Consider the following 27623-nt stretch of genomic DNA (forward strand, 5'->3'; position numbering starts at 1 on the left):
TATATTTCCTTTAATTTTATCAAATTTCTAAATTAGAAATGTAAACTTTTAACATTATATATTTTGTAAAACACCTTTAAGATATAATTCATTTTCTATGTAATAGCTGAGCTTTTTGATACTAAATAAATTGCATTTTCATTAATTATTAAAATCGAATTGTTGATATACAACTTGATAACCCTTACAATGATTCAAGTCATCTTACGCGGCATTTTAGTAGCTGCAACTTTTAGTAGGAACATCATGTGATTTTTATTGTATTTTTAAAATTTAAAAAGTATTTAAATTTTTTAATTCTATTGTATAAAGTAGTAAGGTTTAATTCTTAAAGCTTAATATTTCGATGAATCCTGAACCGATTAATTTCTCCAATTGAGAAAGACTCTAAAACTTGACATAGGTCCCAAGAACGGTTATAGACTATTTTATTGTAATTTTTAAGTCTAGGAATGGAAAACAGTCTTGGAAAACAGAGGCCTTAGATGCTAGGGGTACTACCTTTGGAATATATGAAAATAGCGCAATTTTTAGTAAAATCTACGAATAAAAAAAACAGCTGATTTTTACCTTTCCCCATTCCTTCTCCTCTAAGGGGTCTTGGACTAAATAACCTTTGTCGTATTTCCCCATACTTTAGGTTTCATTTAATAACGTAATTTGTTTATTATTAAATCATAAACTTTTAAATTATGATTATATGTTAAAAAAAGGTTAAAATATGTAAATAATGTCTCAAAAAACTACGAAAAAATATTTTGAGATGCTTAAGAAAAAAAGGAAAAAAATTGTCAAGAGAAAGTTATACATAAATCGCCATGTTTATCAGCTTTTCCCATTTTTGAGGGGGGCAGTTAGGTTAGATCCATGATGAAAATTCGCGTATTATTCACTTTTTCATTTTATTTCAGTTAGGCTTTTTAATGATATTTTAAGCTTAGATTTTGAACAAATACTAATGTACTTTGAGCTTTGTGATTTTAGGTCTTTTAGAATTGAAAATTGTTATTCATTATAAAAAAATATGAATTATCCATTGATTTTCTCTAATCTTACAAGGAATTTCTTTTCAATCGCCCTGCACTTCTTTCAGACATTATCATTCCTTAAGTATCTTAATAAAGAAATATTTTTTTGTATTATTTCAGACTAACAAACCTTAAGAATGTTTGCCAACATTTTGACCAAGGCCAGCCCTGTCGCCAGGTTTTAAAAATTTAATTTCGTTGAAAACTAGTTTTACAACTGTCTTAAGTTTCATAATAAATAAGGACATAAACCATACCTTGGCCAGCCTGAAGCTTTCCTAATAAGGAGAACTCTGCATAGGTTCAATATTTCAGTGAATTATCAAATAACTAACATAAAATATCACTATATTTATGATCATATAATGTTAGGACCAACCTGATTCTGAAGCGCAACGTTGCCACTCCTCCCCATTACAACTCTGCCGCTCACCTCAACAACATGAGCTATGCCGTCCCTGTAATGGGTAAGTTTTATAGATGAAACAACAAAATTGGTGGAGTTTTAGATTGATTGATAAACACGATGGATAGATAGAAAGATTGAGGTATAGATAGTTGAAAAATGATGAATAGATAGATGGAAAGAGTGATTAATAGATAGATAAAAAAGGGTCAAGAATAGATAGAGATGAAAAAGGGTCATGAATAGTTAGATGATAAAAGGTCAAGAGTAGATAGATTGAAAGATTGACGAATAGATAGATTGAAAGATTGGTAAAAAGATAGATGAAAAGAGTGATGAATAGTTAGATGAAAATATTGATGAATAGATTGATGGAAATATTGATGAATAGATAGATGGAAGATTATGGTATAGATAGATGGAAAGAGTGATGAAAAGATTGATTGAAATATTGATAGAAGGATTAGTAGATATATTGATAAAATATATACCTAGCTAACTGTGGTTTATACTATCCCATCATGGGATGGTTGATAACTTTAACTTCTTAGTCAGACCCTCAATGTTGGTCCCAAACATCCTCAGAGAAATTTGGTATATGCCTATTATATACCTTGACGAAAAGACTAATGAATAAAATGTTTAGGTGGTTTTATGCTTCTGATGGGAGCTTTCTACATTGTCAGCCCCTTCCATGTAAGTTTTACATTTTAAAGGGATGTATATTCTGCACAGGATTCTTTTTCTCCCCTGCTGCAAATATTTATATTTTTTCCCCCTCCTAGTTTACTCCAGGAAAGAAGGGGAAAAAATGGAAAAATATATTCGATCAGAGAACTTTGTTTTATTCATATTATATATACCCCTCAAACTTATTCTTTTAGTGTTTTACACCAAGGAGGGGAGAAAAATGAAGAAAAAAAATGTTTTCAGTTCTCTTAATTTTTACATTTTTTCCCCTCCAACCACATACTTTTACAACCCCCCCCCCCCCCCCCCCCCCTTTAGCAAGGTAAACCTTGCAGAATATACACCCTTGCATTTAAAAAAAAATACTTCAGTTTAATATATAATATACAGTATACACCATTATAATCTATACCGCATAGATAGATTGCCAACCTTTTGATTGCACGTCTTTCGCGTAAGTTTCTAACTAACTATCATAAATTATACTGGTAATTTGGCCAAGACTAAGCATCAAATTAAAACCCGTTTGGATGCATTAAACATTATTTTAAAAGAAGGATTGCCATATTAATTAAGGTAAGGTTTAGGATTTTTTTCTTTGAGGCTTACAGGCAGCTGACTCGCGACTGCCGAGTCCCGTTTTTATTCTAACTTATCATTTATATTTTTTTTACAGGTCGGACCTAGAGTTGAGAACTACGGAAATAAAATCGAGGAATATTTGCCATTTTATATTATTCATTAAGATCTTCTGTACCTCAAGGTCATGGAAATTGTAGGGGTGTATTTTCTGCATAATTAACCCTGCTAAAGGGGGGTGGGGAATATGTGGTTGGGGGAAGAAAAATTAATAGTTATTTCTCGCATCGTATTATAAACGGCTTTCCGCGGATATCGAATGTACAATTATAAGATTAAAAAATTTTTTTTTAGCCCCGAGGTGCCAAGGCACCGGCTAAAAAAACTGGTTTTAAATCTTATGATGGTACATTTTTATATTCGTAGATATAATACGATGCTAGACATAGTTTTTTCGTATGGATGAGAACCGGTTCCTATCCTACGGATTTGAATGAATACGAGAAAAAAATTCCAAAAGGAGAACGCCAACAATTTTTCTAAAAAATCTTATTTGAAATGGCAATTATCGTTTTAGAAGTAAATAATTATCCACCAATTTTTCTCAAGATGTAACAAAATAGTAGAATATTTATCAAGCCGTATATGCCGGATTTGTACTCTTCATACATCATGTACTCTTATAGTACATATTGTATAAAATTGTGCATGTAATAGGCGTCACCTTAGATCTAAATTATCTATTTAGGCATCAAACAAAAAGTAATATTTAATTCAAGATATTTGGTTTTAAGTCGACCCTAATTTTAACATGATATTATTTTATTGTGATTATATTATTATAATTGTAAGAATAATACTATCGTGTGTAATTAAAATAATTTTAGGATTAATAGAAATGATATCGTAGTCGCTATGTAGAGTTTCTCTTTCTTCAATTAACTTGTTTCAGATGATAGAAATGAAAAATGTAGTTGATGATTTGGATAATATTTGACGCAGTCGAAAACATTTTTAGGAGTTATTTTAGACCAAAAACTAATTTTAAATTCCGCGTTAAGTCTTCATTTATCCGCATATTACGCAGTTTAAATTGTTAAGGTGCAAATTAGGGTTGGAAAGGTTTATTATTTATTCGTCTATTCAGTCACATTTTTAGTTTTAAACGCATACACATGTAATTTTCTTTTTTCGCATTGGTGTAAGTTTATTAATCGTATAATATATTGTAAAACGTCAGTATTTGGGGGTCAAATGAATTATTGCCTATGCGTCTCTCTTGCTGTTAAAGAACGCTGTTAAGGTCCCCAAACGCCCATTTTAGTAGCTCAGCTATTATATTCTTTACTTAAATCATTGTCTAGTTTATCTTAGGCTTCAGCAGTGCTTTACACACCTAAAACACATGACTATAAAATATGTACCTCCTTATCATTTTCTCACTTTGTTCGATTCGTACACAGTTACACACGTGAATCCAACGCTCACTGCAACCATGACATGTTATTTCCTATACCGACAGGTGGGGAGTTATTGGACTGTGCATTACAATAGTACCAAAAGTTTTATACCTAACCAATCTATATAATGTTGGATTTTATACTTCAGGTACTTTAATAGAATTTTGACTGGTGTCCAAACTTTTCAATTAACAATTGAATTCTAGTCTGAAGGGTTATTTTGGTTATCATCATAGGAGAAGGGGATTTGCATAATTTTGTTTCTGTATCCCAGTTTACTATCATGTTTAATCCCACAAAACAACTTTGCTTCTCTAGACTCATTTGTCCTTGTTTTAAAAAAGTTAATTTTAATTGTTTGGTATGTACAATTTCAGAGGTATTGCAATATGGCGGTCGCACCTGAAGAGCCTACATCAATTGGCAGTAGTGGGCCGGCAAAACAAAATATTGACAGGTATAATAATGGATATATTATTTCTTGGATCTTACACAAGATTTTTATTTTCTCTAACAAAGTGTAACTTAACTAAAATAACAATAGCCCCTTTACCCGATTTTTCCTTCTACTATATGAACTTGAACAAATTTACCAAAACTGAGCTTCATGTTAGCTACCTGAATTAAAGACAATTTTTCCCTGTCATATTATCCACGTATATTTATATTATATCCATTTGTATAATTTATTTACGTTGAGTATAAACACAGGGAAGAAAGGACAATGGATGTAGAGTAAATGTCGATATTATAACGGGAAAATTGTCGACAATTTATCTTGCTAACATGGAACTTGTTTATTTTTCAGTTGGTTCATCCAGTAGGAGGGGAGTGGAGAAATCGTTATTTCAGCTCACTTTAAGTTTTTACAAGAGAACAGGCAAATCTGGTGTAAGATCCATGTAATAATGTATTCATTGAAAGAGCATTGGTCTTCTACTAAGTTTTACAAGGGTGTATATTCTGCAAAAGATTTTTTTTCCCCCGGCTGCAAAATTTTTTATTTTTTTCCCCTCCTAGTTTTCTCCAGCAAGGAAGGAAATAAAATTAAAAAAATATTTTCAAAACTCTTTATTTTATTCGTATTATCCCCCCTCCCACATATTCTTTTAGTTTTTTTCACCATAAAGGTGAGGAAAATGGAAAATAAATGCTTCCAGTTCTCTTAATTTTAACTTTTTCCCCCCCAACCACATATTTTTTATTCCCCCCCCCCTGTGAGTGTGCAGGGTCAAATTTGAAAATATACACCCCTGAAGATTTATATTGGTATATGTTTTCTCATTAGTTGGCTAATAAATATTTCTTCAAATCTTGATTGGGTGGTACAAACTAACAAGGTTTTAATTTACCACCAATAATTTAATTTATACAGGGGGTATTTTTTTCTTTGATTTATAAGGTGTTAATAAATTTATCGTCCATTGACTTATCACTTAAAATACCTGTCTTAATTCAACCTGAATCTAATTTATCCCCTAGGCGAGATGAATGGTCCACGGTACGAGTTTCCAACGTGCCCAAGGGCACTCAAAGAGTCGAATTCGAGAAAGTATTCGAAGATTTTGGACCTGTCAAAAAAAGCTGGATCTTAGAAGGTATGTCGTGTCGACTCACTATTTGTTGTTGAAGCGAAGATACTCTGTTGATGAGATGTTGGTGAGTGCTTCGCCTCTAGCCTCTAGGGACTTAAGGCGGATTACTCAGCCTCTTTGTTGGATAAAATTTCTAAAAAATATTAATTTTGTTTATGAATTTTTTCGGGAGGTGTTGGCCATCGATATCTTAAACTTAAGACAAACAGAAAGACATCGTATTACTTTCATATAAGATAGGTGGTCTATTTCTAAAGAAATTATTCCCTAAAATTTTTGCTATGACTAAATCACTCATGTTATACCTATTACTGCAAACCAATTAAAGAGAAGCTACGCTTTCAAAACAAATTCAAAATTAGACAAAATAATTTATTTATTTAGCCTAGGTGATTATAAATTATTAAATATCATAAAACAAATCTTTATTTTATAAATTCATCATCTTTTTGTAAAAACAAACAAAAAATAGTACAATCAGCTGATGGACTACTGGATTACCTCCTTGATTTAATTATTTAAATCAGGTATGGAGGGATACCTAGCCGAAATAAATACAAACTGACTATCAGCGTACACAATTGCTTCAAAGTACAAAAAAAGATCATATATATATATAACACAAAATTGTTTATATTGTAGGTAAAGAAGAAGAGGACTTTACCTTGGGCTTTGTTACCTTCAGAGCTCCACAAACTGCTAAAGAAGTGTCACAACTAACTGATATCAAGTTTGAGGAACAAAGTTCATGGTGTTTTAGTAGAGCAAATACTTTAAAATTTTGACATTCTTTTGTCCGTACTTTTGTCATTACGCTGTTTGAAAGTAACGTAATTAGATTGTGCATCTTCATCTTTTCCTAACGACACAAATTGCTAAAAATTGAATAATCGAGTTATTGAAGAAATATTCTTCGATAACTTAATTCGTAAATATAATATTCATAGGTAATTAACCTTTTTTGGTTTTATTGATTAAGGTCACATCTGTTCTATTTCAGTTATAACTACAAAGGTCAATTTGGAAATTATACATTTTGGTTGTAAAATGTAAAATTTGGATTTTGGTGGTTGTAAGTTTTGCAATTCGGTATAATGGTAGATTTTTTTAGGGGGGAGGATTATATGTATTTTGTACAATTTTCAGGGGTAATAGAAGTTTTCCTTCTTCTATTTTTTATGAACTTTGTGATTACAGGAAAATGTTTTTCGAATGGAATTAGTTCCCAACAGAAAATTGACCAGAGAAGAATATGTAAGATATTTAAAACATTTTTATTCATAGAAAAGCTACTATGTAAATCCTATGTGTCTGTTGGTTGTACACGTTGCGTCATTAGTATTTGGTAAAAATGAATAAACCGTGTAGAACCTTGGAAATTAGTTTTAAATATAAAAAAATGCATTTTGGAGTTTTATTTTAGATACATAAAAATATTCTTAAATAGTTCATGAACTACTAGCGGCTGCGCCCCTAGCATCTAGGAACTAGGAAAATAGCTTTCAACTTTCCCAAGACTTAAATTTAAGGAAATAGTATAAAACCATCACGGGACTTCTATAAAGCTTACTTAAGATAGAGAACTTAATTAGTTCAATAGGTATTGAGATTTTAAGCTGCTGACAATTAACCCTTATGTACTACTGAATATAATAGGATTATTAATTCAATTCAGCGGAAATTTCAATAAATGAATGAAAGGGTAAATAACTGATTTCTACTTCACTAGTATTGAGGTTGCTAAAATATCACGCTCATAGACATCCAACCACTAGTGTGATTATTAGGGTTGGCAATCCGGATTCGGAATCCGCCCAATTTTTGGACAAATTTTGGAATCCGAATCCTGATCCGGAATCCGTTTTTTAATAGCGGATTCCGGATTCTTGATTGGTAGGCTAAAATTAGTTCTTTCAACTCCCTCTTTTTGAAGGCAAAGATCACCCTCCCTCCCCCCCCACACACACACCACCATCCTCCCCCCCACCCCTCTAATTGGCTGTACAGTGGTCACATGACATCAAAATATATTTATTTTCATTTCACAGCTTTTGATGCTTCATTTATTTTTTTTTTTAATGCCTTTTAAAATACTGCTAGAATCTGGAATCCAAATCTGGAATCCGCCAAAAATAAGAATCCGGAATCCGCAAGGAATCCGCTTCTTTTTTTGACGGATTCTTTTAAGAATCCGGAATCCGAATCCGGAATCCGAATCCGGCCCAAAAATTCGACGGATTGCCATCACTAGTGTATATTTAAATTTTTAAAATTATGTTTATTATTAGTTAGAAGTTCAGCGTGCTAAAAGGAAGGAAGAAGCAAGGCTGAATAGAAAGAAAGAAGAGAAACGTGAAATACAAAAGGTATTGATTTATAGATTAGTTATAGTTTCTTAGAACTTTGATTTAAGACTCCTGGAGTGTGACAAGATACTTTTGTTTAGCCACAAGGGCCAGTTCATGCTCCCGTTCCAGTATATTATGACTCTTGTAAATTTTTTGTGGCGGCAGAAAACGGCGGTGAACAGTGGGAGCGGGGGTTAACAAGCCTTTTTTGTTAATATATTTTACTGAACCAATAATTCAAGATTTTGTTACAATATCTTCTAAAGCACAGGAGTAGCTCTGAATTATGATTTTCTTTAATAAACGAGAATTTAAAAAAATGCCATGGTCTCAAATGATTCCAAATCGCCTAATTCGGTTAGAAATGCAAAAAAAGGTACCCATACTTGGGGCAATTATTTGCTTAACCAATAATATTTTACCCAATTTTCTCTAAAACTAACAGAGTAGTACCCTAAATAAAATTGCTGGTATGTCGTGTTACGAGAGGCCACATATTATACTCCCCCCCCCCCCCCTTTAATTTGAACTAGTTGGAGCGGTTATGATTTTTTTCAGCTGGGAAAAAAATGTTTTTCAGGACAAATGTGTCCTATTTTGTGCAACGAGTTCAATGATCTTATTGTATGTAAAAAGAAAGAGGAACACATAATTTTTGCATCCCTGAAATTATTATTTTTTATATAATATCTTTTTTAAACAGGCAAGGCTGATCATTAGAAATCTGCCCTACAAAACTACAGATGATGAATTCAGAGCTCATTTTGAACAGTTTGGAGAGCTTACACAGTCCATTATTCTGCGTAAGAATGGAAAAATGGTCGGCTGTGGTTTTGTGCAATATAAAGAAACAAAGAGGGCTATTCAGGTAATTATTGGATGCTGCTGTTGACCAACTTCGTCCAAGAGGGGTTAAAGAGCTAACCTTTATAACTTTTCAATTGACCTCTCTTCCTTTTAAAGAAAGCTTGGACGTTCTTGTATTGAACACCTGTATTGTTTTCATATATAGGGATGAGATACAACCTTATAGTTATGAAGGATTGATTTTGGGAAAAGCTCTATGGTGATGCCAAGCTTTTTGTAGTCTATATAATATATATAAATATGTATATAATTTTAGTTCACTTTTAGTTGACTGTTAGGCAATTTTGAATTTGAGTCGAATTAATAAAAAAGGAACTAAGAATAACACTTGGGTTCAAATTCGTAGATAGGCTGTTAAAATCTTCCTATCGATTTAAAACTACAAAATCTGTTTCAGGCTGTAGCAAAGGCAAACGGAAAGGAGTTTCTTGGTCGAATAATTGCCGTGGATTTTGCTGTCCCACAATATCTCTATAAAAGTAATTCTTTTTGTGTATATGTAATGTTTGATGATAAAACAGCGACCAGCAGGGGTGAATATACTGCATGGGATCCCCTGTTAAGAGGGGCGGGGATTAAAAAAAGTGTACTGAAATGTAAAACATCAGCTGATAATATTTTCCAGAAAATTTTTGCAAATCGGACTATAAACGCTAAAGATACGGGGAAATATTTGAAAAATCAGCATAAAGCTACATGCCTCTCATTTACAGATTCAAAATTCCCTTAGAATGATGAAAAATTTAATTTTATATCAGGGGTGGGGGTCGAAATGTCTTTTGCAACAAGAGGAAAAAATTAATCTTGTGCAGAATGTATTATATACCCCTGATAGCGATTGTTAAGATATTGTCTAATAAACTTACAAAAATTGCTGCAGTATTTTATTTGTATTTTATAGCTATGCTAATTTTATTAGTGAAGTTGCTAGAATCTGAAATGTCCGCCCATATCTGTCTGTAAAAAACGTCAATTTTTCAGCGGCTTCTTAGGATAGACTGAAGAAATAGACATAATATTCCCTGTACCAAGGAGCATTTCGAATATAGTTTAATTTGTCTGGGAGTCTTAATGCATATCTATAACTCGTTTTGTTCGTTTTTCATCGCATGACTTTTATTGCTTCGGTTCTTATGATAATATGCAAAAGATAATATAGTTATGTTAATTTTTCTCAGAGACTTTGAATGCCCAAGAGGAATCCGCAGAGGTTAAAGATGAAATCAAAGAAGGTATTTATTTTAATTTCCTAAGTTTTTGTTGAACTTAAGAATACTGTTATCCCGGGAGGAAGGAGACATTAAACCATAAAATTTCTGTGGTACCCAAAGTTTGATTCGTTGGTTCAAAAACTTTTTTTTTAACGAATTTTTAATCTATTAAAGGGGTAATTTTATTATCATAATTTAGGATGTATATCAATTTTACATTCATTGTCTTTACCCTTTAAAATCCCAGTTTGTTACCATTCTATAATAATATCTGTTTTACAAAATATGTTCGTGAAAGAATTAAAAATTTTCGACAATCATCAAAAGATTAAGTCTGTAATTTTATCATGGATATTACGGGATGGACCATTATTGGGTATACACTATACATCCCCAATGATGAGAAACAAAATTACCGATCCTGTAGATTAAAACTATTGGTTAAAAAGTTTGGACACTGCTAGTTTAGAACCAACCAATCAGAATTCACTAAAAGCATCCAACTTTCAAGCCAACGAATAAGATAACGAGATTATACCATAATACACCCTTGTGTACCGTTGTAATTTACAGTCCAGATCACATTCGTCCTTAAATATTATACTCTGCAATTATATATAATTTTGAAATAAATAAAACCACCACGACGAGTAAGTAGCGTCCCTGTTAAGAAAAACAGATCTTTCTAGCATTTAGCAAGATATTCTGGCACAGAAATTCATAATGACATACAGAAGGATTAAGAATAACTATCTTAATATATCAAAATCGATCCATTTTCTAGAAGAGGGTTCAGATGCTGAGATGGAGGTTGATAACAGTGATGGTGAAGGAGAGGAAGAGAGCGAGGGAGATGAAGAGAGTGAGGAAGATGAAGAGATGGAGGGAGATGAGGAAAGTGAGGGAGAAGAAAGTCAAAGGAATGTTGTTCAGATCATGTTCTCATTATGTTCTTGTGTTGTACTCACTTTTGTGTTCTCATATATCCTTTTATAATAGTAACAGAAGGTCTGTCTATCTTTGTGTAGCTTAAGATCTCGATAACCACTTGACCGATATGGTTCTCCTTTACAGTGAAGCTTTTTTTATTAGTCCAGGAAGTTTATAACTATTTCGGAGTATGCTACCACCATCCTCCCAAGAGAAATTTCCCATAGAAAGAAATGCCTTCCCAAGGGCCATAGCAGGCCTCTAGTGGCGTAGCCGCTAGTTAACTATCAAATAAATAATAATAATTTTTGATTCAAGATAAGAGAGAATCAAATTATAATGGGCGGGCTGTATGTAGTTTTGTGATATTTTACAGTTCTGATGTTTTTATAATGTGATACTGTGTGTGGAAATGTATGCACATATCCAAGTAGTAAGTTTTTTTGTCTGTAGCGAAGGATCTTGCTAACTACTGAACAGATATGGTTCTTCTTTATAGTGAAGCTTTTTATAGGTCCAGGGAAGGTATTAACTATCTAGGAAGAAATGCATTTACACCCTAAATATAAAAATGCCGTTAGGACTATAATAAAATAATACTCATGATCTACTCATGATCAACAACATTGTATCACAGAGGGGACGACACAGAAAAAGATTTTGAAGGAGAAAAGCCACGACCAGAAACAGGCATGGTTCAATATAAAATTAAGTAATATGAGGCTTCCCTGGAAAAATGGATATTTTACTATCTTACATAAGATTTTCATGTTCTCTAATAAGAATAAACACAGCGGGCTAAAATATAGATATCCTTCCACCAACTTTACCCCATCCTTCCTCCTGCTGTTTGATCAAACTGACAAAAAATGAGCTTCATGCTAGCAACCTAAATTAAAGACAATTTTTTCCATGTCATAATATCTACGTATTTTTTATATCCATTGGTAGGTATAATTTATTTACGTTGAGTATGAACACAGGTTTTTGGAGATTTATTTATGAAAGGATATTCCTAATTAGAATTCTAGGATAATGATTATCTTGAATATCATTCTTTTTATTATTAACTAAAGCTACTTTATAAATAAGATTGGTACGTCTGTCCGTATAACGGATTTTTTAGTGTATTCCCCTGACCTTAGGACATTTTTATCTTTTAACTTTTCTTTTGTAGATTTCTCTAGTTTAAAAGAATGATTTATCGTAATAATATGATATTAGCTGTGAGTCTAATCTCTGTTTTTTTGGGCTGCAATTACTATGTAAGATGTTCAGAACTTGAAAAACTTATGGATAATATTGTTCTTGTTGTGGAGTATATAATATATTATTTCTTTTACATCCAGGGAAAGTCGAGGTTGCGTGATTGTTTGTATATATTGCAACCATAACACAATATTAGGACACGATGTGGATGAACAAAAAACAGTTTTCATCAAAAATCTTTCATTCAATTCAGAGGAAGAAGATTTAGGGTTAGTGTCTTATCAGCAGGGCCCGCGGAAGTGTCGGGTTCGAGTCTGGACCTCATCGCAGCATACTAGAGACGTTAAAATAATATCTAAGCTACTGCAGCTATGTCTGGCATTAAGAATATCCAGACAAAGGTCGTGCAATCAAATGGTTTGCTAGCTCTAATTGTTAAGTTAGGCATGTTTGAATTGTTCTTTTGACTTTAAACTTTGCATTAATCTTTACGAGAAAGTCTGTATTTAATGTTTCTTACTGTTTGAAATTTTTTTCATGCATTTACCTATAAAATCAAAGAATGTAGAATTCATTCCTTATTAGAGTAAGGGGGGGGGGGGTGTCGTACCTGACACTTTTGCGTAAACAGGGAGCATAGGCTTTGTCTTGGAGTAAGAGGATAGGTTATTAAAGAAGAAAAAATTACTTTTGCGGTGTATATTTCTTATATTTAAAAAAGTTTGGTCTTGGCCTCCAGGTTCATGTGCTGCAGGCCTCCAGGTTGTCTCTTTTTAAGAGTTGGAAGTCAAATTGTAAAACAAAGTATGATTATGCATCCTTTTGAATGTTATTAACATATTTGAAGATAAAAGATGCACATTTTGTTTTATAAGTTGAACTATAACACTTCAAAACAATTTTTTTTTTAATAACCTATCCTCTCACTCCTAAGACAAAGCCTATGCTCCCTGTTTACGCAAAAGTGTCAGATCCGACCCCCGGCCCCCCTTTGTGGAATAGATTTATTTTTGAATTTTTAAAGTTGTTGTAGAACAATTTCGTCGTTCTTCTATGCTCTATTTGTTAATGCTCTTTATATTCTAGATGTCTTATTTGTAGAACTTCGCTTTCATTAATGTAGTCATCCTTATTTTTTTTATTAATTCTTTTTGTACCAGTCTACTATAAAACTCCTATTTGTTTAGAGAAATGATGGAACAAAATTTTGGGCCCATCCATTTTGCCAAAATTGTTTGGAACAAAGAAATGAACGTTTCAAAGTAAGTTTGTAGAATTAATATAGAAAAAAAGTAACGGGTAGTTTGTCTGTCTTTGTGTTTGTAGTGAAAGATTTTCTATTTGCTCGACTGGTGTGGCTCTCTCTTAGTGAAGCATCTCAGAGATACCGGGAATGTTATTTTTAAATTGATTTGTTAGGGTAGGTAGTGAAATCGCCCTTCTAGGAAAAATATACACATAGCTCTTCAAAAAACCATGTTTTTACATTTTCTTTTTAAAGGCAAAATTAAAAGCGAATTAAGACCCCTCTGCCTCTATCTAAAATACCCCAAGAGGAATCTTGGCGCGTTACCGCTAATGTAATATTCTAAACATTTCATGTAAGGATCTGAATTTGAATCGTTTCCGACAGATAAAAACAGTTTCAGCGCCTTACTGTTTTTATCATAAAGTATTATACATAACAAAGGGAGGAGTAGGTTGCGCTTAAAATCCGTAAAGGTTGTGAATTTTAAGTTCAAAACGATCAAAATTTATGGTAACTTTATTTTTTTTAAATGTCCATAGTTCTTTTCAATAAGAAATACACAATACACATATTTAGTGAATGCTATTTTTAAGCCTTAAAACTCACACCTTTACGGATTTTTAGCATAACCTACTCCTCCCTTTCTAAAACTGCAAATATTTCTATAAAATCTATTCTTTTCCGCGGAAAAATATTTTGTTGTTTTTAAAAAGGGGAATGTTGGAGAGGGGATTACCCCTCGCTCACCTGTTTCAATACGGGTGTAGTTGCTGATGAGTCCTGGGATGATAACAGATCAATGTTTATTTTAGAGGAACTGCTTTTGTGAAATTTAAAGATGCTAAAGACGCAGCAAAATGCATTAAGATTTCTAAAGGAATACAAACCATACATAAATAACTTAATTTTTTAATTCTGGCGTTTGTCCAACCTCCTGCCAGGGCTAGGAATAAGGAAAACACAACCCCTCCCCTACAATCTCTATGTTTTTCTTTCTTTCTTAAATCTACTTAATTACTTTTATTGTGTTACATACAGACTGATGTACATGATACCCTAATAGCAGAATAGATGCGGTTCTGTGAAGTGTACAGGATTTGATCAGGGGGTTTGTAACTGAATCAATGGGATGTGATATAAAGTAGTTTTCCTAATTTCAAATTTTACATGTGTGTTTAACTCCCCCCCCCCCCCTCAAAATGTTTATGGTTTTGTATGTAAACAGGTTCTGATGGTATCTGGTTGGACGATAGACAGCTTGATATCGTGTTAGCTATAAAGCCAGGTACGTACAATGCACAGTACAAGGCTAGATGAATAAATTCTGCATGAATCCCCTAAAACGATGAAAGATTTTATTTTACAAGGAGGTCAGGGTGATAAAAAATTAAAAATTCTTTGCAGCAGGGGAAAAATTAATCCTATGCAGAATGTATTAAAGTAGACGGTTACCCACAAAGTGCCCAGCAACTTCAAAATAATAATAAATATTAAATGCATTGATACTACATATTTCTTCATGTTCGTTTGTCTGACGTTATTATCGGTTTTAATAATGTTGTCATTATTGTATTTATTAAGATGAAGTGAAAGCAAACATTGAAAAAAGAAAGAAGAAAGAGGCAAAGGACGTCAGAAATCTGTACCTGGCCAGAGAGGGTCTCATCAGAGAAGGATCAAAGGTAGATAGACACAGATAATTTAATCCTCATGATGTAACATCATGTCTGTCTGTCTGTCTGTCTGTAGAGAATTATCTCCCTAAAGTAATACTTTCCAAGACAAATCGCCCTAAGAACAACGCCCCCCCCCCCCCCCCTCTCACAAAAAAAAATAAAAACGAATGGCCGACTTTTTAATTTCTGCCATGTGATCAAACATGGACAGAATATTTGTAATATTTATTATTCCACCATGATCAACATTACGAAAATTCTATATTAGTTATTTATCGCCTCGTATTATCGATAGCTTTCCGCGAACATTAAATAAATATTAATACTAATTTTGTTTGATCCGAGGGACCGAAGACCTAAGCTTAGCTATACATAATTCATCAACATAGAAAATTGTCTGAACTACAATACGATACATGATTTTCAGTATGGGTTAGAACCGGTACTAATCCAGCTTATAAAAATCGGTTGCGATGCCATACTAGAAATAACTATTTCAGGCTGCTGAAGGGGTTAGCAAAGAAGATATGGCTAAGAGAAGATTCTTAATGAATCAAAAGAAAACTTTGCTTGCAAATCTTCACAATTTTGTTTCTACTACAAGGTGACATATTTTGTATAATTGAATCGTCCATGTCTTTTGAAACTATGCTTGTTTAATAAAAACGTTTATTTAACAGATCTACATTATAGAAAAGATGTATTTTCAGACAACTACCTCCCTTCCTATTTCAACGAAACTTTTCGTCTCCTTCTAAATTATTCTCTGCTACTTGGCTGTGTTAATATAAGCGACACCATTGGTTGCTTTTCAATGACCCAATAGAAAGGTTGCACAAGGTGGGAAGATACAGTTATTTTAACCTTTCTCCCTCTAGTGTTTTACTCTAATGTTCATTTAAATATATTCTATTTAAAGGATATAGATCGAATTAAAGTAAAATACAAACACTAAAACAACATCTCTCCGCTTATTTTTGATTTATTAAAAACAATTGGAGGAGGTTTTTTGCTTGACTTGGCACTTTTAGGGAAACCGCTTACTTATGTTTTGTTTGTAGGCTAATTGTAAGAAATTTTCCTTCGCATTTATCTGATGGTACACTAAGAAGAATCATTCTCAAATGGTCTCCACCAAAATGCAGGTAATTTATTTAAGTATCGCAGCTACTCTACAATTGGTGGGTATATCGGTGACTACGAACGTCCTCTAAACTGATTTGTTTCATTTTATTTGTATTTTACTTACCCTGGAACGAAGATACGAAAATGTGACTCAATTAGGCAGGGTGTCGGAGCCGTATAATTTTGATGCGGCTCCGGCTCCTACCTTAAAATAATAAATATATCAATTTTTTTTCATTATTGAATTTGATAAAATAAAATAAATAATATAAAATATTTTGCTTTTATTTGATTAAAGCTATATAAAAGTAGAAGGATTTGTGTCTATTTGTTAAGTAACAATAGTTTTTCAGTTTATCATATGGAAATAGACCGTTGCCAAATTATAATATTACTTTAAAAAATCATTTTTAGCTAGTCCGGAGCCGTTTTTAACGAAAAATACGGCTCCGGCTCCACCAAAAATGTTGCTGCTCCCGGCTCCGGCTCCGGAACCCTGCAATTAGGTATTTGTTTTGTTAAATGAAGCTCAAATATTCTCCCAGTATTCCAGAATGTCCTTCAATCAAACGAAAAGGAGAATTATTCAGGGAGGGAGGGGACACTGTAGATTATACGGGTATCCAAGAAAACAAACTAACACTGAGCTAATTTACAGAAGGGTTAATTTTGTTCCTCAATTGGGATTTACATCAATTTATTGACCATTGTCTTATCCCTCAACATCTCTGGATAGAACCGGACTTGAAAGGATTTAATATTTAATTTTTGAGATGATATTTTTGTTAGGTTGAAGGAATGCAGAATCATGAAATTTGTGGACAAGGCGACTGGAAATGTTACTAACTCTAAAGGATATGCTTTTGTCGACTATGATAAACACGAGGATGCATTATGTAAGCTTTTTTAAAGCTTTTTAGTTTCTTTTTCAGTACGATGCGAATGCGAAAAGAAACGTTTCTCAGCCATATTTGATTTAAATGTATCGATTTGTATGTTAGACAACTTTATGTTTCTCCCTTAGCCACTAGGGAAAGGCGGGACTAGGTCAAGAAATTAGCCTTAAATCACCAAGAAAAGTACAACTAATTCTGAACGACATTTTTCGAGATCTTTAGCTTCCGACTACTTGATATTATAGAATTGATCCCGATTTGTTGGCCCCGGCCTCAAGTCCCTGTGGCCAAAAAAAAAATTCTTTCTTTTATCCGCGAAAAACTGCCTGTAATAGGAGGTCTGCGATAGACTATTCACAAACAAAAGTAACAGGATGTCTTTTGTGTGTGTTTGTCTGTCTGAATGTATCGAAGGATCTCGCTAACTGCTGATCTGATATATTTCATTTGTACAGTGTAGCTTCTTATAGGTCTTGGGAAGGTTAAATTTAAGGGGAGGGTACCACCACCCTCCCAAGAGAAATCGCCCCTAGAAAAGAGAACTTTGCTGAAAGTGTTTGTGGGTGGTTGTCCCCAGATAGTGCCCCTAGTGGCCTCTAGGGGCGTAGTCGCTAGTTAAATTATTAATGAATGTATTTTTAAAAGCGAAGCTTTTCTATAATTAGGGTCGGTCCGTCCGTCCGTCCGTCCGTCCGAGATAAATAGCTTTTATTCGTTAATTAAGGCATGTTAGAATTGTCCTATCGATTTCAAACTTTGCATGATGATTCCTGTAGTAGTTAGGTACGATTTAGAAAGCGTAGCAGCTCTATAATAATTACCAGAATGTCCGTATGTACATTTTAAACATGTTGATTTTTCTACTTTTTTAACAACAAATATTTATGCGATCTAATTATCCGTTTGATCTGATTTTTGGTATATTGATTCATGGAACAACAAAGAACAATATTATAAGCGAAGCAACTCTATAATCAAGTCCAAAATATGTATGTATGTCTATACACATTATTCTGTATCAAGTACCTAGATTTTCAAAAAATTTACTTACAATTTTGCTTTAAATCTTATACTTTTATATTCTGATTATTCAGTTTAGACACAATACAAGCGTTTGTACTACCGTTTCAGTGCTTCGCTTTTATGGATGTTGTCATCCTTGTTTTATGAAAATTTAATCTGATAATTATAAACATTTTAATTTTAGTCGCTTTACGAAACATCAACAACAACCCTGAAGTTTTTACCCCACACCGACGACCCATCGTGGATTTCTCTATCGAGGATAGAAAAGCGTTGATATTGAAAGAAAAGAGGGCGGAGAGAAGTAAACTGATGAACCCAACCTATCAAGCTAAACTCAAGGAATGGGGAAAATATTATAATTTATTTATCAGGGAAGCGGGGATAAGTCAATCCCAGCTTATACCAATAACGAAATTAATTCGGAAAAAAATCACGAAACCTATACGTGTTTTTCAGTTGTCGTTGGGGGGCAACACATCGTAAAATTGGCGACCTCTCAATTTGCCCCCGAATATTATTTTAGATTTATTTCGCTTGTTGGTTATACCTTATTCCTGAGTCAATCCTACATTTGAAAAGCATATTCTTAAAACTTAACCTTGGTGATCATAAAATATTTGATACAAAAATAGCTTAAATTACATTTTTTTGCAATTTTAAACCTTTAGCATGGGGGAAGAAGTTTTATTGATTATTACCGAGATCTTAAGCTTTAGATGGATAGATAGATATCATTCTACTTTGTATCATAGCAGGGTTGTATATTCTACATGGGATCCCTGGCTAAGGGGGGGAGGGGTAAATAAAAAATAAGTGGTTGGAGGGGGAAAAAATGTTAAAATTAAGAAAACTGAAAACATTTTTTCCATTTACCCCCCCCCCCCCCCTCCTTGGTGAAAAAAAAAACTAAAAAATGTGTGGTAGGAGGGGTAAAATAAATAAAATATAGAGTTTTTAAAATATTTTTCCATTTCCCCGCCTACTTGGTGAGAAAAAACAAGGGGGGGGAATAAAAAATTTTGTAGCCGGGGAAAAAAAAATCTTGTGCAGAATATACACCCCTGTATCATAGATAAGCTTTGAACGTAACACAACATAGCATTTATTTAGATCTATGATTATTTAAATTGTTACACAAAAGTAACAAATCACTAAGAAAATTAGGACCCTACAAATGCATAATCTAATCTTAATCATAAAAAAATCCGTTAAAGCACAAAGATATTGATAGTTTTTTAAGTAATGGTTATAAGATTAAACTAGCTTTTAGGCTAAATTAAGTTAATTAGTTACCTAAATTAAGCAAAATTTAAGTTTGGAATAGTTATTGATCGCATCGTATTTTAGACAGCTTTCCTTGGATATGAAAATAAAAATATTTGTTGGTCCCGAGAGGCCACAGGCCCAGTATAACAAAACTGGTATTAATTTTATGATTTTATTTTGATTATCCGTGGAAAATTGTATGAATTTCGATGCTATACAATGTACATAATTTTTTACTATAGCGGGTTCTAAAACATCGGATTGATCGGTTTTGAAGCCACACTGGAAAATGTTTTCTTTAAACTTGATGATAATATTTGCTGCCACCCCCCCTAGGAGGACCAGGAAAAAGTAATGCAGAAAATGTTTAAACAGATTGTAAAGAAACGTGTAGACGCGAAGCAGACCATGCAGCCACTGCCGCACAACAACAAAGCGCCAGATTTCTCAGGCGCAACCGCCGACCCAAAAATGAAAGCCCTGCCCAAACATTTAGGAAAGTTGGAATTAAACAAAGAAAGAGAGAGATGAAAAGTGGAAAACGAGTTAATTAAATTAATCAGAAAAAAACTTTACACTTTTATCTTGAGCACCAATAACCCCCCCCCCCCCCATCTCCCCTAATTTAAAATAAATTGGTTATAAGTCAACAAATAAGAAAAAGTTATTATAAAACTTTGGGGACTAGTGTAATGCCCATTGTCCCCTCCCTCTCTTTTATACATTATTCTAACTGTCCTATAATAACAGGAGAAAAGTTGAAGAAGCAGAGACTGTCCCGAAAGGACTTAAAAACGCCAGTTACGACCAAGGACAAAAAGAAGATTAAAGCAGAGAAGAGAAAACGCCTGATGGAAACTCCTTTAAGGGACACTGCACAAGTATGTAGCTTAGCTTAGGGGTGTATATTCTGCAGCGGATCTTTTGCTGAAGGGAGGGGGGGGGGGGCTAAACAATATGAGAGAAGGGGGGGGGGGAATAAAGAGTACTGAAAACATTTTTTTTTTATTTTTCCCCCTCTTTGTGGTGTCTTTGTGTTGACTCTTGACATATAATATATTGTCTAGCTATATATGAAAATCACTTATTTGTACCCAAGCAACTCTAGAATTTAAATTCCCTGTCCTGATATATTTGGAATATTTCTAAAATCAAGGCGTAAAAATGTGATTTAAGTCCTTAAAAAATATAATACTTTATGCAATTTTGCAACAATTTTTCATTTTAATTATAAATTTTGTTTAGACTTTTAAGGGAGGGGGGGGGGAGGGTCGTAATGACATTTAAACATAAACCGTGAGCAAAATGGTCTAAATATTGAGCTAGACACTTGAAACTTGGTACATAGGCCTAGTCGATCCAATAGGTACTACATCTAAATGGCAAAAAAATAATTTTTTTTTTATTTTTAGGTTAGATAATAAAAACCTGGCGGAAATGGGCGAAAATGGGGTTTTTAGGCCTTTTTGGTCTAATTTCATGTAGAAACTTGTCTTTAATTGTTTTTTATTAGGTGTTGCAATGAAATTGCATGATAAAAAAATAATTCATTGTGTAAAATATTTTGTCTATGGTTATTTATTTTCCGATACATACAAATATTTTGTCTATGGAGCCGTCTGCTAGCACTTAGATTCATAATCAGCTGATAACTAGTTTTGCCGTATATTTCCCGGTAAACTTGTCATTTCAAATCTTGTCGTATATGCGTTAACATCTGTATTGTATAATTGTTACATTTTATTAATAAGTATTAAAGTTAATAGTTATTTTTTGTTTAGATTATTAATAAAATGTAAGCACTCCGTGCATAAGAATATGACAAAGTTGGGAAGCTCATTTGTTTAAATTATGAAATAAAGAGCTATAAATACTAGTGATTTTAGTCATTTAATTTATTGCAGACCGTAGCTTACGATTTAATTTCTCTTAAAAGTGATTAATTATAATAAAAGAATTCCTTCAAGAATATCTTTTACAGTGCTTACATAATTGATAAATAATCGTGACAGTTAGTTACCCTAAAGGTACATTGTCAACGTTAGCTCAACTTAATTTGTGATTACTGAATTCAAAATATAAACAATAAACTTTTCAAAAATAAACATTACCCTAGTAATCTCTCTCCTTTCATTCAGCAATTATTTTGTCTGATTTCTGAGATAAAAGTTTGCTACACTTATAAAACTTGTCGGGATTGCCTATCTGGTGCTGCCACCATAGTTTATGAATAGCAGCAATATATTTTGATTTATTAACCCAATCCTGTGAGTTACTTGGGATCAAACATAGTTTATTTCTAATCTGGGGTAATACAACCATACCTGATTGAAATAAAAAATTTAACTTCTACTCTGGGTTTATATTTTATAAACTGAATGGAAGATGTCACAAGACAGGATTTATTATAATCAATTGTGAATTTAGTTACTTTATTATGAAGTAAAGTATAATTTAATTGGTTTGCCTGCTTATTTTTTTTTATTTTTTGCTGATTCATCATTAATTAGCAATGAGTGACAGTGAGAATGAGAGTGATGCACATCATAATGATCCACCAACATTTGATCCAGATGATATTGGTACTCCAACATCTACATCTTCACAGATGCACAATGCTCAAACTGTGTTAAAAAAGAAACCATTTAGCAGGGAATTGCAGGGATTAGGTAGCCTTGGTGACTCAAAAAGACCAACTAACCTATGGCAGAAATTGAGTGAATTACAAACCAAGGCACGAATTAATCCGACATCATCAACACCACGTGTATCTCCTATTATGGAAAATTTAGGTACTCCAGATGTGAATCAGGTTAATGAAAGTGATGAATATGCATATACACCACTCCGTGAAAGTGCAGGTACTATGCTTTCTCAACAACCAGCCCAACAAGATGTTATGTCAGATGCCCAAGCAATTGAGGCCTTAAATAGATTGGAAAAGGATATAGAACAAATGCAACATCTTCATGGTGATGATCCTCAAGATCTTAAAGCAGCCAATCATCAATACAAGGATTTGCTAATTAAATTAAATCAGATTAGACTTGTTGCAACAGCAAAAGAGTCAGATGAATTAATTTCTAGATGTTCAAGAATTGGAGTTCGCCTAGAGTCTTTCAAGATCAAATGGTGCATTCAAAGTAATAACAATAGCTTAAGCTCTGGAATGTTCCATGGATTTACATCCATTGATATAGAAAAAGCTGCTGCTAATATTCCAACAGCCAATAATAATTTAAGGCAAATCACAGAATTGAAGGGAAAGATCAAATCTTTAGAATACCTAGCATCAAGTGTCAATAACATCAAAGCTAAGTTACCTGAAATTGAAGCTCAAATCCAAGCAAATGTAGTAAGTCCTCTCATAATGCAAAGGATTGAAAATCTTGAAGCAAAAATTTCAATCCCTCAAGACACCAATGATTCAGTCAAACTACTATCCAATAAAGTATCCAGTATTGAAGCAAGCCTTACTACCCTAAATGATACTGTCAATTCTCAAATAGGTTCGTGTGTTAAATCTGCTTCTTGTCAAAGAGACATGGCCAAAGAATTTGCAGCATTTCAAATATCTGTTCGAAATGATATTGATGACCTCCAACGCACCATTGAGTCATTATTCTCTTCTGCTGACACAAGAATTCAGGATGGTGGAGCTCCAAATTGTTTGGAAAATAATAATGTTGTAACTGGCATTGCCCAGATACCTTCTCATAATGATAACATGGCAGGGAACCCTAAAGTACCAGATAATGGTTATGTTGACAATTGGCTTCAGAAACAATCAAATCAAAGAGCACCCATTATAAATGACAGACGTCAAAGTGTGCCATCTGAAAACTCTGAAGACAATTTAGAAAGCGTAGTGTCTACCTCCTTGGATGTGTATGGAAAGAGTTTAAAAAGACAAATGAAGGCTCTGGGGAACTTATTAGTTCCTGAGCCATCTAATGATCTAGATAAAGCTACAATTGTTGATGTTTTTAAAAATCAAATTCCCACCGTAGATTTGGAACGTCGTGATCTTCAAAAATCTTTGAGAGACTATTTTAGAATGGGAAATATCAATGTCTTACTTTGTGAACAGGTTGAAAACTGCCTGGAGAAAGCTGATAATTGGTCTTCATCAATGCGCAAAGTTTATCTAGATAAAGGCTGTCATAAAAAATCTCAAACTCATAAACTTTATGACACTTTGCCAAAATTCACATCTACAAGTGAGATTGACATATTTGAATTTTTACGCAGGTTTGAAAATCTTACTAGTGATTATGAAATCTCTATTGAAAAGGCAGAACTATTTTACTCTAGATATTTGTCATCTGCTATTCAAGATGAAGTTGTGAAAGTTAGAGAAGATTATGAAAAAATGAAAGAGCTGTTACTTCTTCGTTATGGAGACTTGGAAACAATTACTTCCAGTATCTTGTCAGCAGTATCAAAAGATAGAATTCCAACTGATAATTCAGATCTTGGAGCCAACCTATCATATTTCAGGAAATTGCACTCTGCATTGGAGAGAGTTGATAAACTTGTTAATATTCCTGATGTATCTAAACAAGAAGTGGAAGATTTTATATATGGTCATGAATTCCTGAAAAGAATACTTCAACTTGTTCCTGTGTTTATTATGGACACTTTTGTTCAAGCAATGAGAGACTTAAACCAAGGAATTACAAGAATAAGAGGCAAAACTGCCTTTAAAACGATCTTATGTTGCATCAGCACTGCTTATGAGAAGTATGATTCCATGGCTAGAAATACAGATTTTTTCAATACACAATTATCTAAATCAAAGAAAGATAAACAAAGAACACATGCTGTTAAGCAAGTTAATCATATTGAAACTACAGGAGATGAATCTTGTCAATCTGATGATGAAAAAAGTATTGATGAATCAAATTCTGATACTGCTAAGAACGTACACTTCCAATTGAAGAGTAAGAAAGCAAAGCCATGTTCTGAATTCAAATTTCCCTGTATTATCAAAGATCACAAACATGATATCTCTGGATGTGTTGAATTCTATCTACTGACCCCCAAGGAACGAGTGGAATATAGAAAAAACTTCAAATTTAAGTACTGTACACAGTGTTTACAGTCAAATGAGAACTGTTTTGGCAAAAAGTGTTCTAATTTGAAAACCATACCTAAGATTCTTCAATGTACTGAATGCAAGACTAGAATTAAGCATGATGCTAAGGGATATGCATATTCAATATTCTTCTGTTTCAATGAAAAACACACCAAACCATCAAATGCTGATATACTTAATGGACTTGAGGGATATGTCAAGGGCTTTAAAAGCAGCCTGTTAAATGTACCGGTTAATTTAGCATGTCATTTACAAATCCTTGCTGGAATAAAGGATTCATCCAAATCGAAATCATTGTCAAGACCAGTATCTGACAGTGAACCTGTTCCTATATTTAATACTTCCACTGGCATGAAAGAAGATCCTCCTACTATTGATCTTATAAGTGAATGCAGTGAGGACTCCATAGGCGTAATGCAATTGTTATCAATTGGAGGTAAACAGTTATTAACCCTTTTTGATCGGGGTGCCAATCAGCACCTGATTGATGGGGAAACTGCTGAAAACTTGAAGATTAAAGTTGTTAACCAAAATCAGGGTTCAATCGGAGTCATTAGTGGTAATAGAATCCTGACTGGTTATGGTATGTATGAGTTATACCTGGGGCCCACTGTAGAAGGAAAATATCACCAACTAACATGCCAAGGAATGAAAAGTATTACTGGACCCTTCCCTAAATACAATTTAAGTGAACTCAATACTGAAACACATGAATGTGCTGATCTTCATCCTGACACACCCTTGCCTCCATATGTTGGAGGTGATAGTATCAAACTATTGATAGGTTTAAAACATTCTGATTTGGAACCAATATGTGTGTTGAGCTTGCCAAACGGAATTGGATTGTATAAAAGCCCTTTCATGGATGTTTTTGGAAGTGTTTACTGTTTTGGTGGCCCACATAGAACATTTACAGACATTAATAAGAAATTAGGAGGAAATGTCAACCATTTTTATTCTTACTTTACTGAAGTGGTAAATCAATACAGGGGGTCTCCATATGCAGCCCTTAAATCAATATTTGACCCAGATTTGATTGATACTGGTCATGGAATTTACCAGTATAAAGATGATACATTTAAAGATGTAAAGAAACTGGACCAAGTCTGCTTGGAAAACTTGGAACCTGACAACACAGTTGATTGTACAAATCCTCATTGTGTATGCCCCCCACATTCAGTAGTCTTCAAAGCTAAAATACCGTTAAGTAAACAAAGGATATATATTGATGAAGATGACAAGCATGACCTAGTTAACTTTAGATGTGAGAAATGCCTAAAATGTAAGTGCACATCAAACAGTACAGCTCAAATGCTAAGTATTACTGAGCAAATTGAACAGGAGGCCATTGAAAAAAGTGTTACAGTTGACCTTGAGGAAAAGAAAGTTTTTGTTGATCTTCCCTTTACTACTGCACCTGATGAATACCTTTCCAAGAAGCATGGAGATTCCAACAATTATAATCAAGCTTTGAAAGTATATAAAAGTCAGTGTAGATTGCCAGAGGCAAAGAAAGAACATATTAGAAATGTTATTACAGAATTGGTTGAAAAGAAATTTCTCAGCAAACTTGAAGACCTACCAGAAGAGCACATCAAACTTATAGAAGCATCCGCATTCCATCATTTTATGCCTTGGAGAACAGTTGCCAAGGAGTCAAGCAGTACTCCACTATGGATCGTTGTAGATCCTAGTATGAGTGGCCTAAACTTAATTTTAGCAAAAGGATGTAACAATATGAATAGACTCACTGATGTACTCTTGAAGGCCAGAACTAAAAAATTTGTCTGGTCATCAGATATCAGTAAACTCTATAATTGTCTGAAACTTAAACCCACATCTTATGCTTACCAATTGTTCTTGTACAAAAGTGACCTAGATACCAAAACCCCACCTGATACATATGTCATGACAGTAGCATGGTATGGTGTCACATCTTCTGCTAACCAGGCAATCTTTGCTCTGAAGGAGCTGGGAAGGCTCCTGAGTGAGGGTTACCCATTAGCTTATGTTATCCTACTTTGGGAAATATATGTTGATGATATTATGGGTGGAGCTAGTTCTATTGAGGAATGTAATAAGCAAATAGAGGAAGTGTCTGCTGTTCTGAATGCTGGAGGGTTTTCACTGAAGTATGTAGTGGTATCTGGTGGCAACCTTGATGGTAATGAAAACCTTAAGGTGCTTGGTTACAATTGGAATATAACCAATGATACCTTTAGTCCTGGGTTTGGTGAAATTAACTTCAATAAGAAGAGAAGAGGAATTAAACCATCCAATCCATTTCCAGTGTCATCTATTGAGGATGTAACCAAGTTAATGTCTGATCTAGAAATAACTAGGAGAATAGTTGTGTCTAAGGTGGCAGAGTATTGGGATCCAATTGGCCTTTGGGAACCTTACAACTGTCAGCTAAAACTCTCTGCTCATGCCCTAAATGGCTTAAACTGGGATTCTCCACTTAATCATGAAATTCAGGAACATTGGCGTGAAAGGTTCAAGGAGTTTATCCAGATTCCTCAGTTAAGCGTCAAGAGATTTGTCTTCCCTGAAAATACTGAGGCTGGAAGTAAGATCAGATTGTTGTGCATAAGTGATGCAGCTGCTAACATGGGAGGAGCAGCTATTTATGCAGGAGTAAGGTTGTCTAATGGTTCTTATAGCTGTCAACTGCTTACTTCTAAGAGCAAAATCATGTCACATTCCATACCTCGTAATGAATTAGAGAGTATTCGTCTAGCCACAAATACAGTGGAAGAGGTTATTGCTATATTTGGCGATATGGTTTCTGAAGTTTATTTTTTCACAGATTCCCAAGTTGCACTCAGTTGGTGCTCAAATACAGAGAAAAAACTAAGATTGTTTGTACTGAATAGAGTATCAGAAATCCGTAGAGTAATGTCTAAAGTTCCAAATAAGTCTGATCAACTCCCATTGTTTCATATTGATGGAAATCTTAATATT

The 27623-nt window shown here is 33.6% G+C and overlaps 1 protein-coding gene and 1 long non-coding RNA gene across 2 annotated transcripts in view; both read left to right on the plus strand.

Annotated features, from left to right (window-relative positions):
* The first annotated feature begins 1048 nt into the window (after positions 1–1048).
* LOC145306205 (uncharacterized) lies at positions 1049–3418 on the plus strand. The gene is made up of 5 exons (XR_013874923.1): positions 1049–1206; positions 1401–1495; positions 2081–2130; positions 2801–2837; positions 3279–3418. It is a non-coding gene; the product is annotated as an uncharacterized LOC145306205 (long non-coding RNA).
* Positions 3419–4487: 1069 nt separating this feature from the next.
* LOC145306199 (RNA-binding protein 28-like) overlaps positions 4488–27623 on the plus strand; it is a 29172-nt gene continuing 6036 nt past the window's right edge. The window contains exons 1-21 of the mRNA XM_080148212.1: positions 4488–4620; positions 5646–5761; positions 6401–6493; positions 6954–7012; positions 8047–8124; positions 8810–8974; positions 9371–9452; positions 10152–10205; positions 10969–11102; positions 11750–11804; positions 12520–12592; positions 13511–13585; positions 14385–14447; positions 14796–14857; positions 15154–15254; positions 15749–15852; positions 16310–16393; positions 17163–17269; positions 18477–18632; positions 19896–20055; positions 20310–20442. Of these exons, the coding sequence (XP_080004338.1) occupies positions 4553–4620; positions 5646–5761; positions 6401–6493; positions 6954–7012; positions 8047–8124; positions 8810–8974; positions 9371–9452; positions 10152–10205; positions 10969–11102; positions 11750–11804; positions 12520–12592; positions 13511–13585; positions 14385–14447; positions 14796–14857; positions 15154–15254; positions 15749–15852; positions 16310–16393; positions 17163–17269; positions 18477–18632; positions 19896–20055; positions 20310–20442 (2022 nt within the window). The 5' untranslated portion in view covers positions 4488–4552. The remainder of the gene's footprint in view (positions 4621–5645; positions 5762–6400; positions 6494–6953; positions 7013–8046; positions 8125–8809; positions 8975–9370; positions 9453–10151; positions 10206–10968; positions 11103–11749; positions 11805–12519; positions 12593–13510; positions 13586–14384; positions 14448–14795; positions 14858–15153; positions 15255–15748; positions 15853–16309; positions 16394–17162; positions 17270–18476; positions 18633–19895; positions 20056–20309; positions 20443–27623) is intronic.

This window comes from Acartia tonsa, chromosome 14 (genome assembly GCF_053477335.1).
Source record: "Acartia tonsa isolate MP-2025a chromosome 14, ASM5347733v1, whole genome shotgun sequence".
Classification (NCBI taxonomy): domain Eukaryota; kingdom Metazoa; phylum Arthropoda; class Copepoda; order Calanoida; family Acartiidae; genus Acartia; species Acartia tonsa.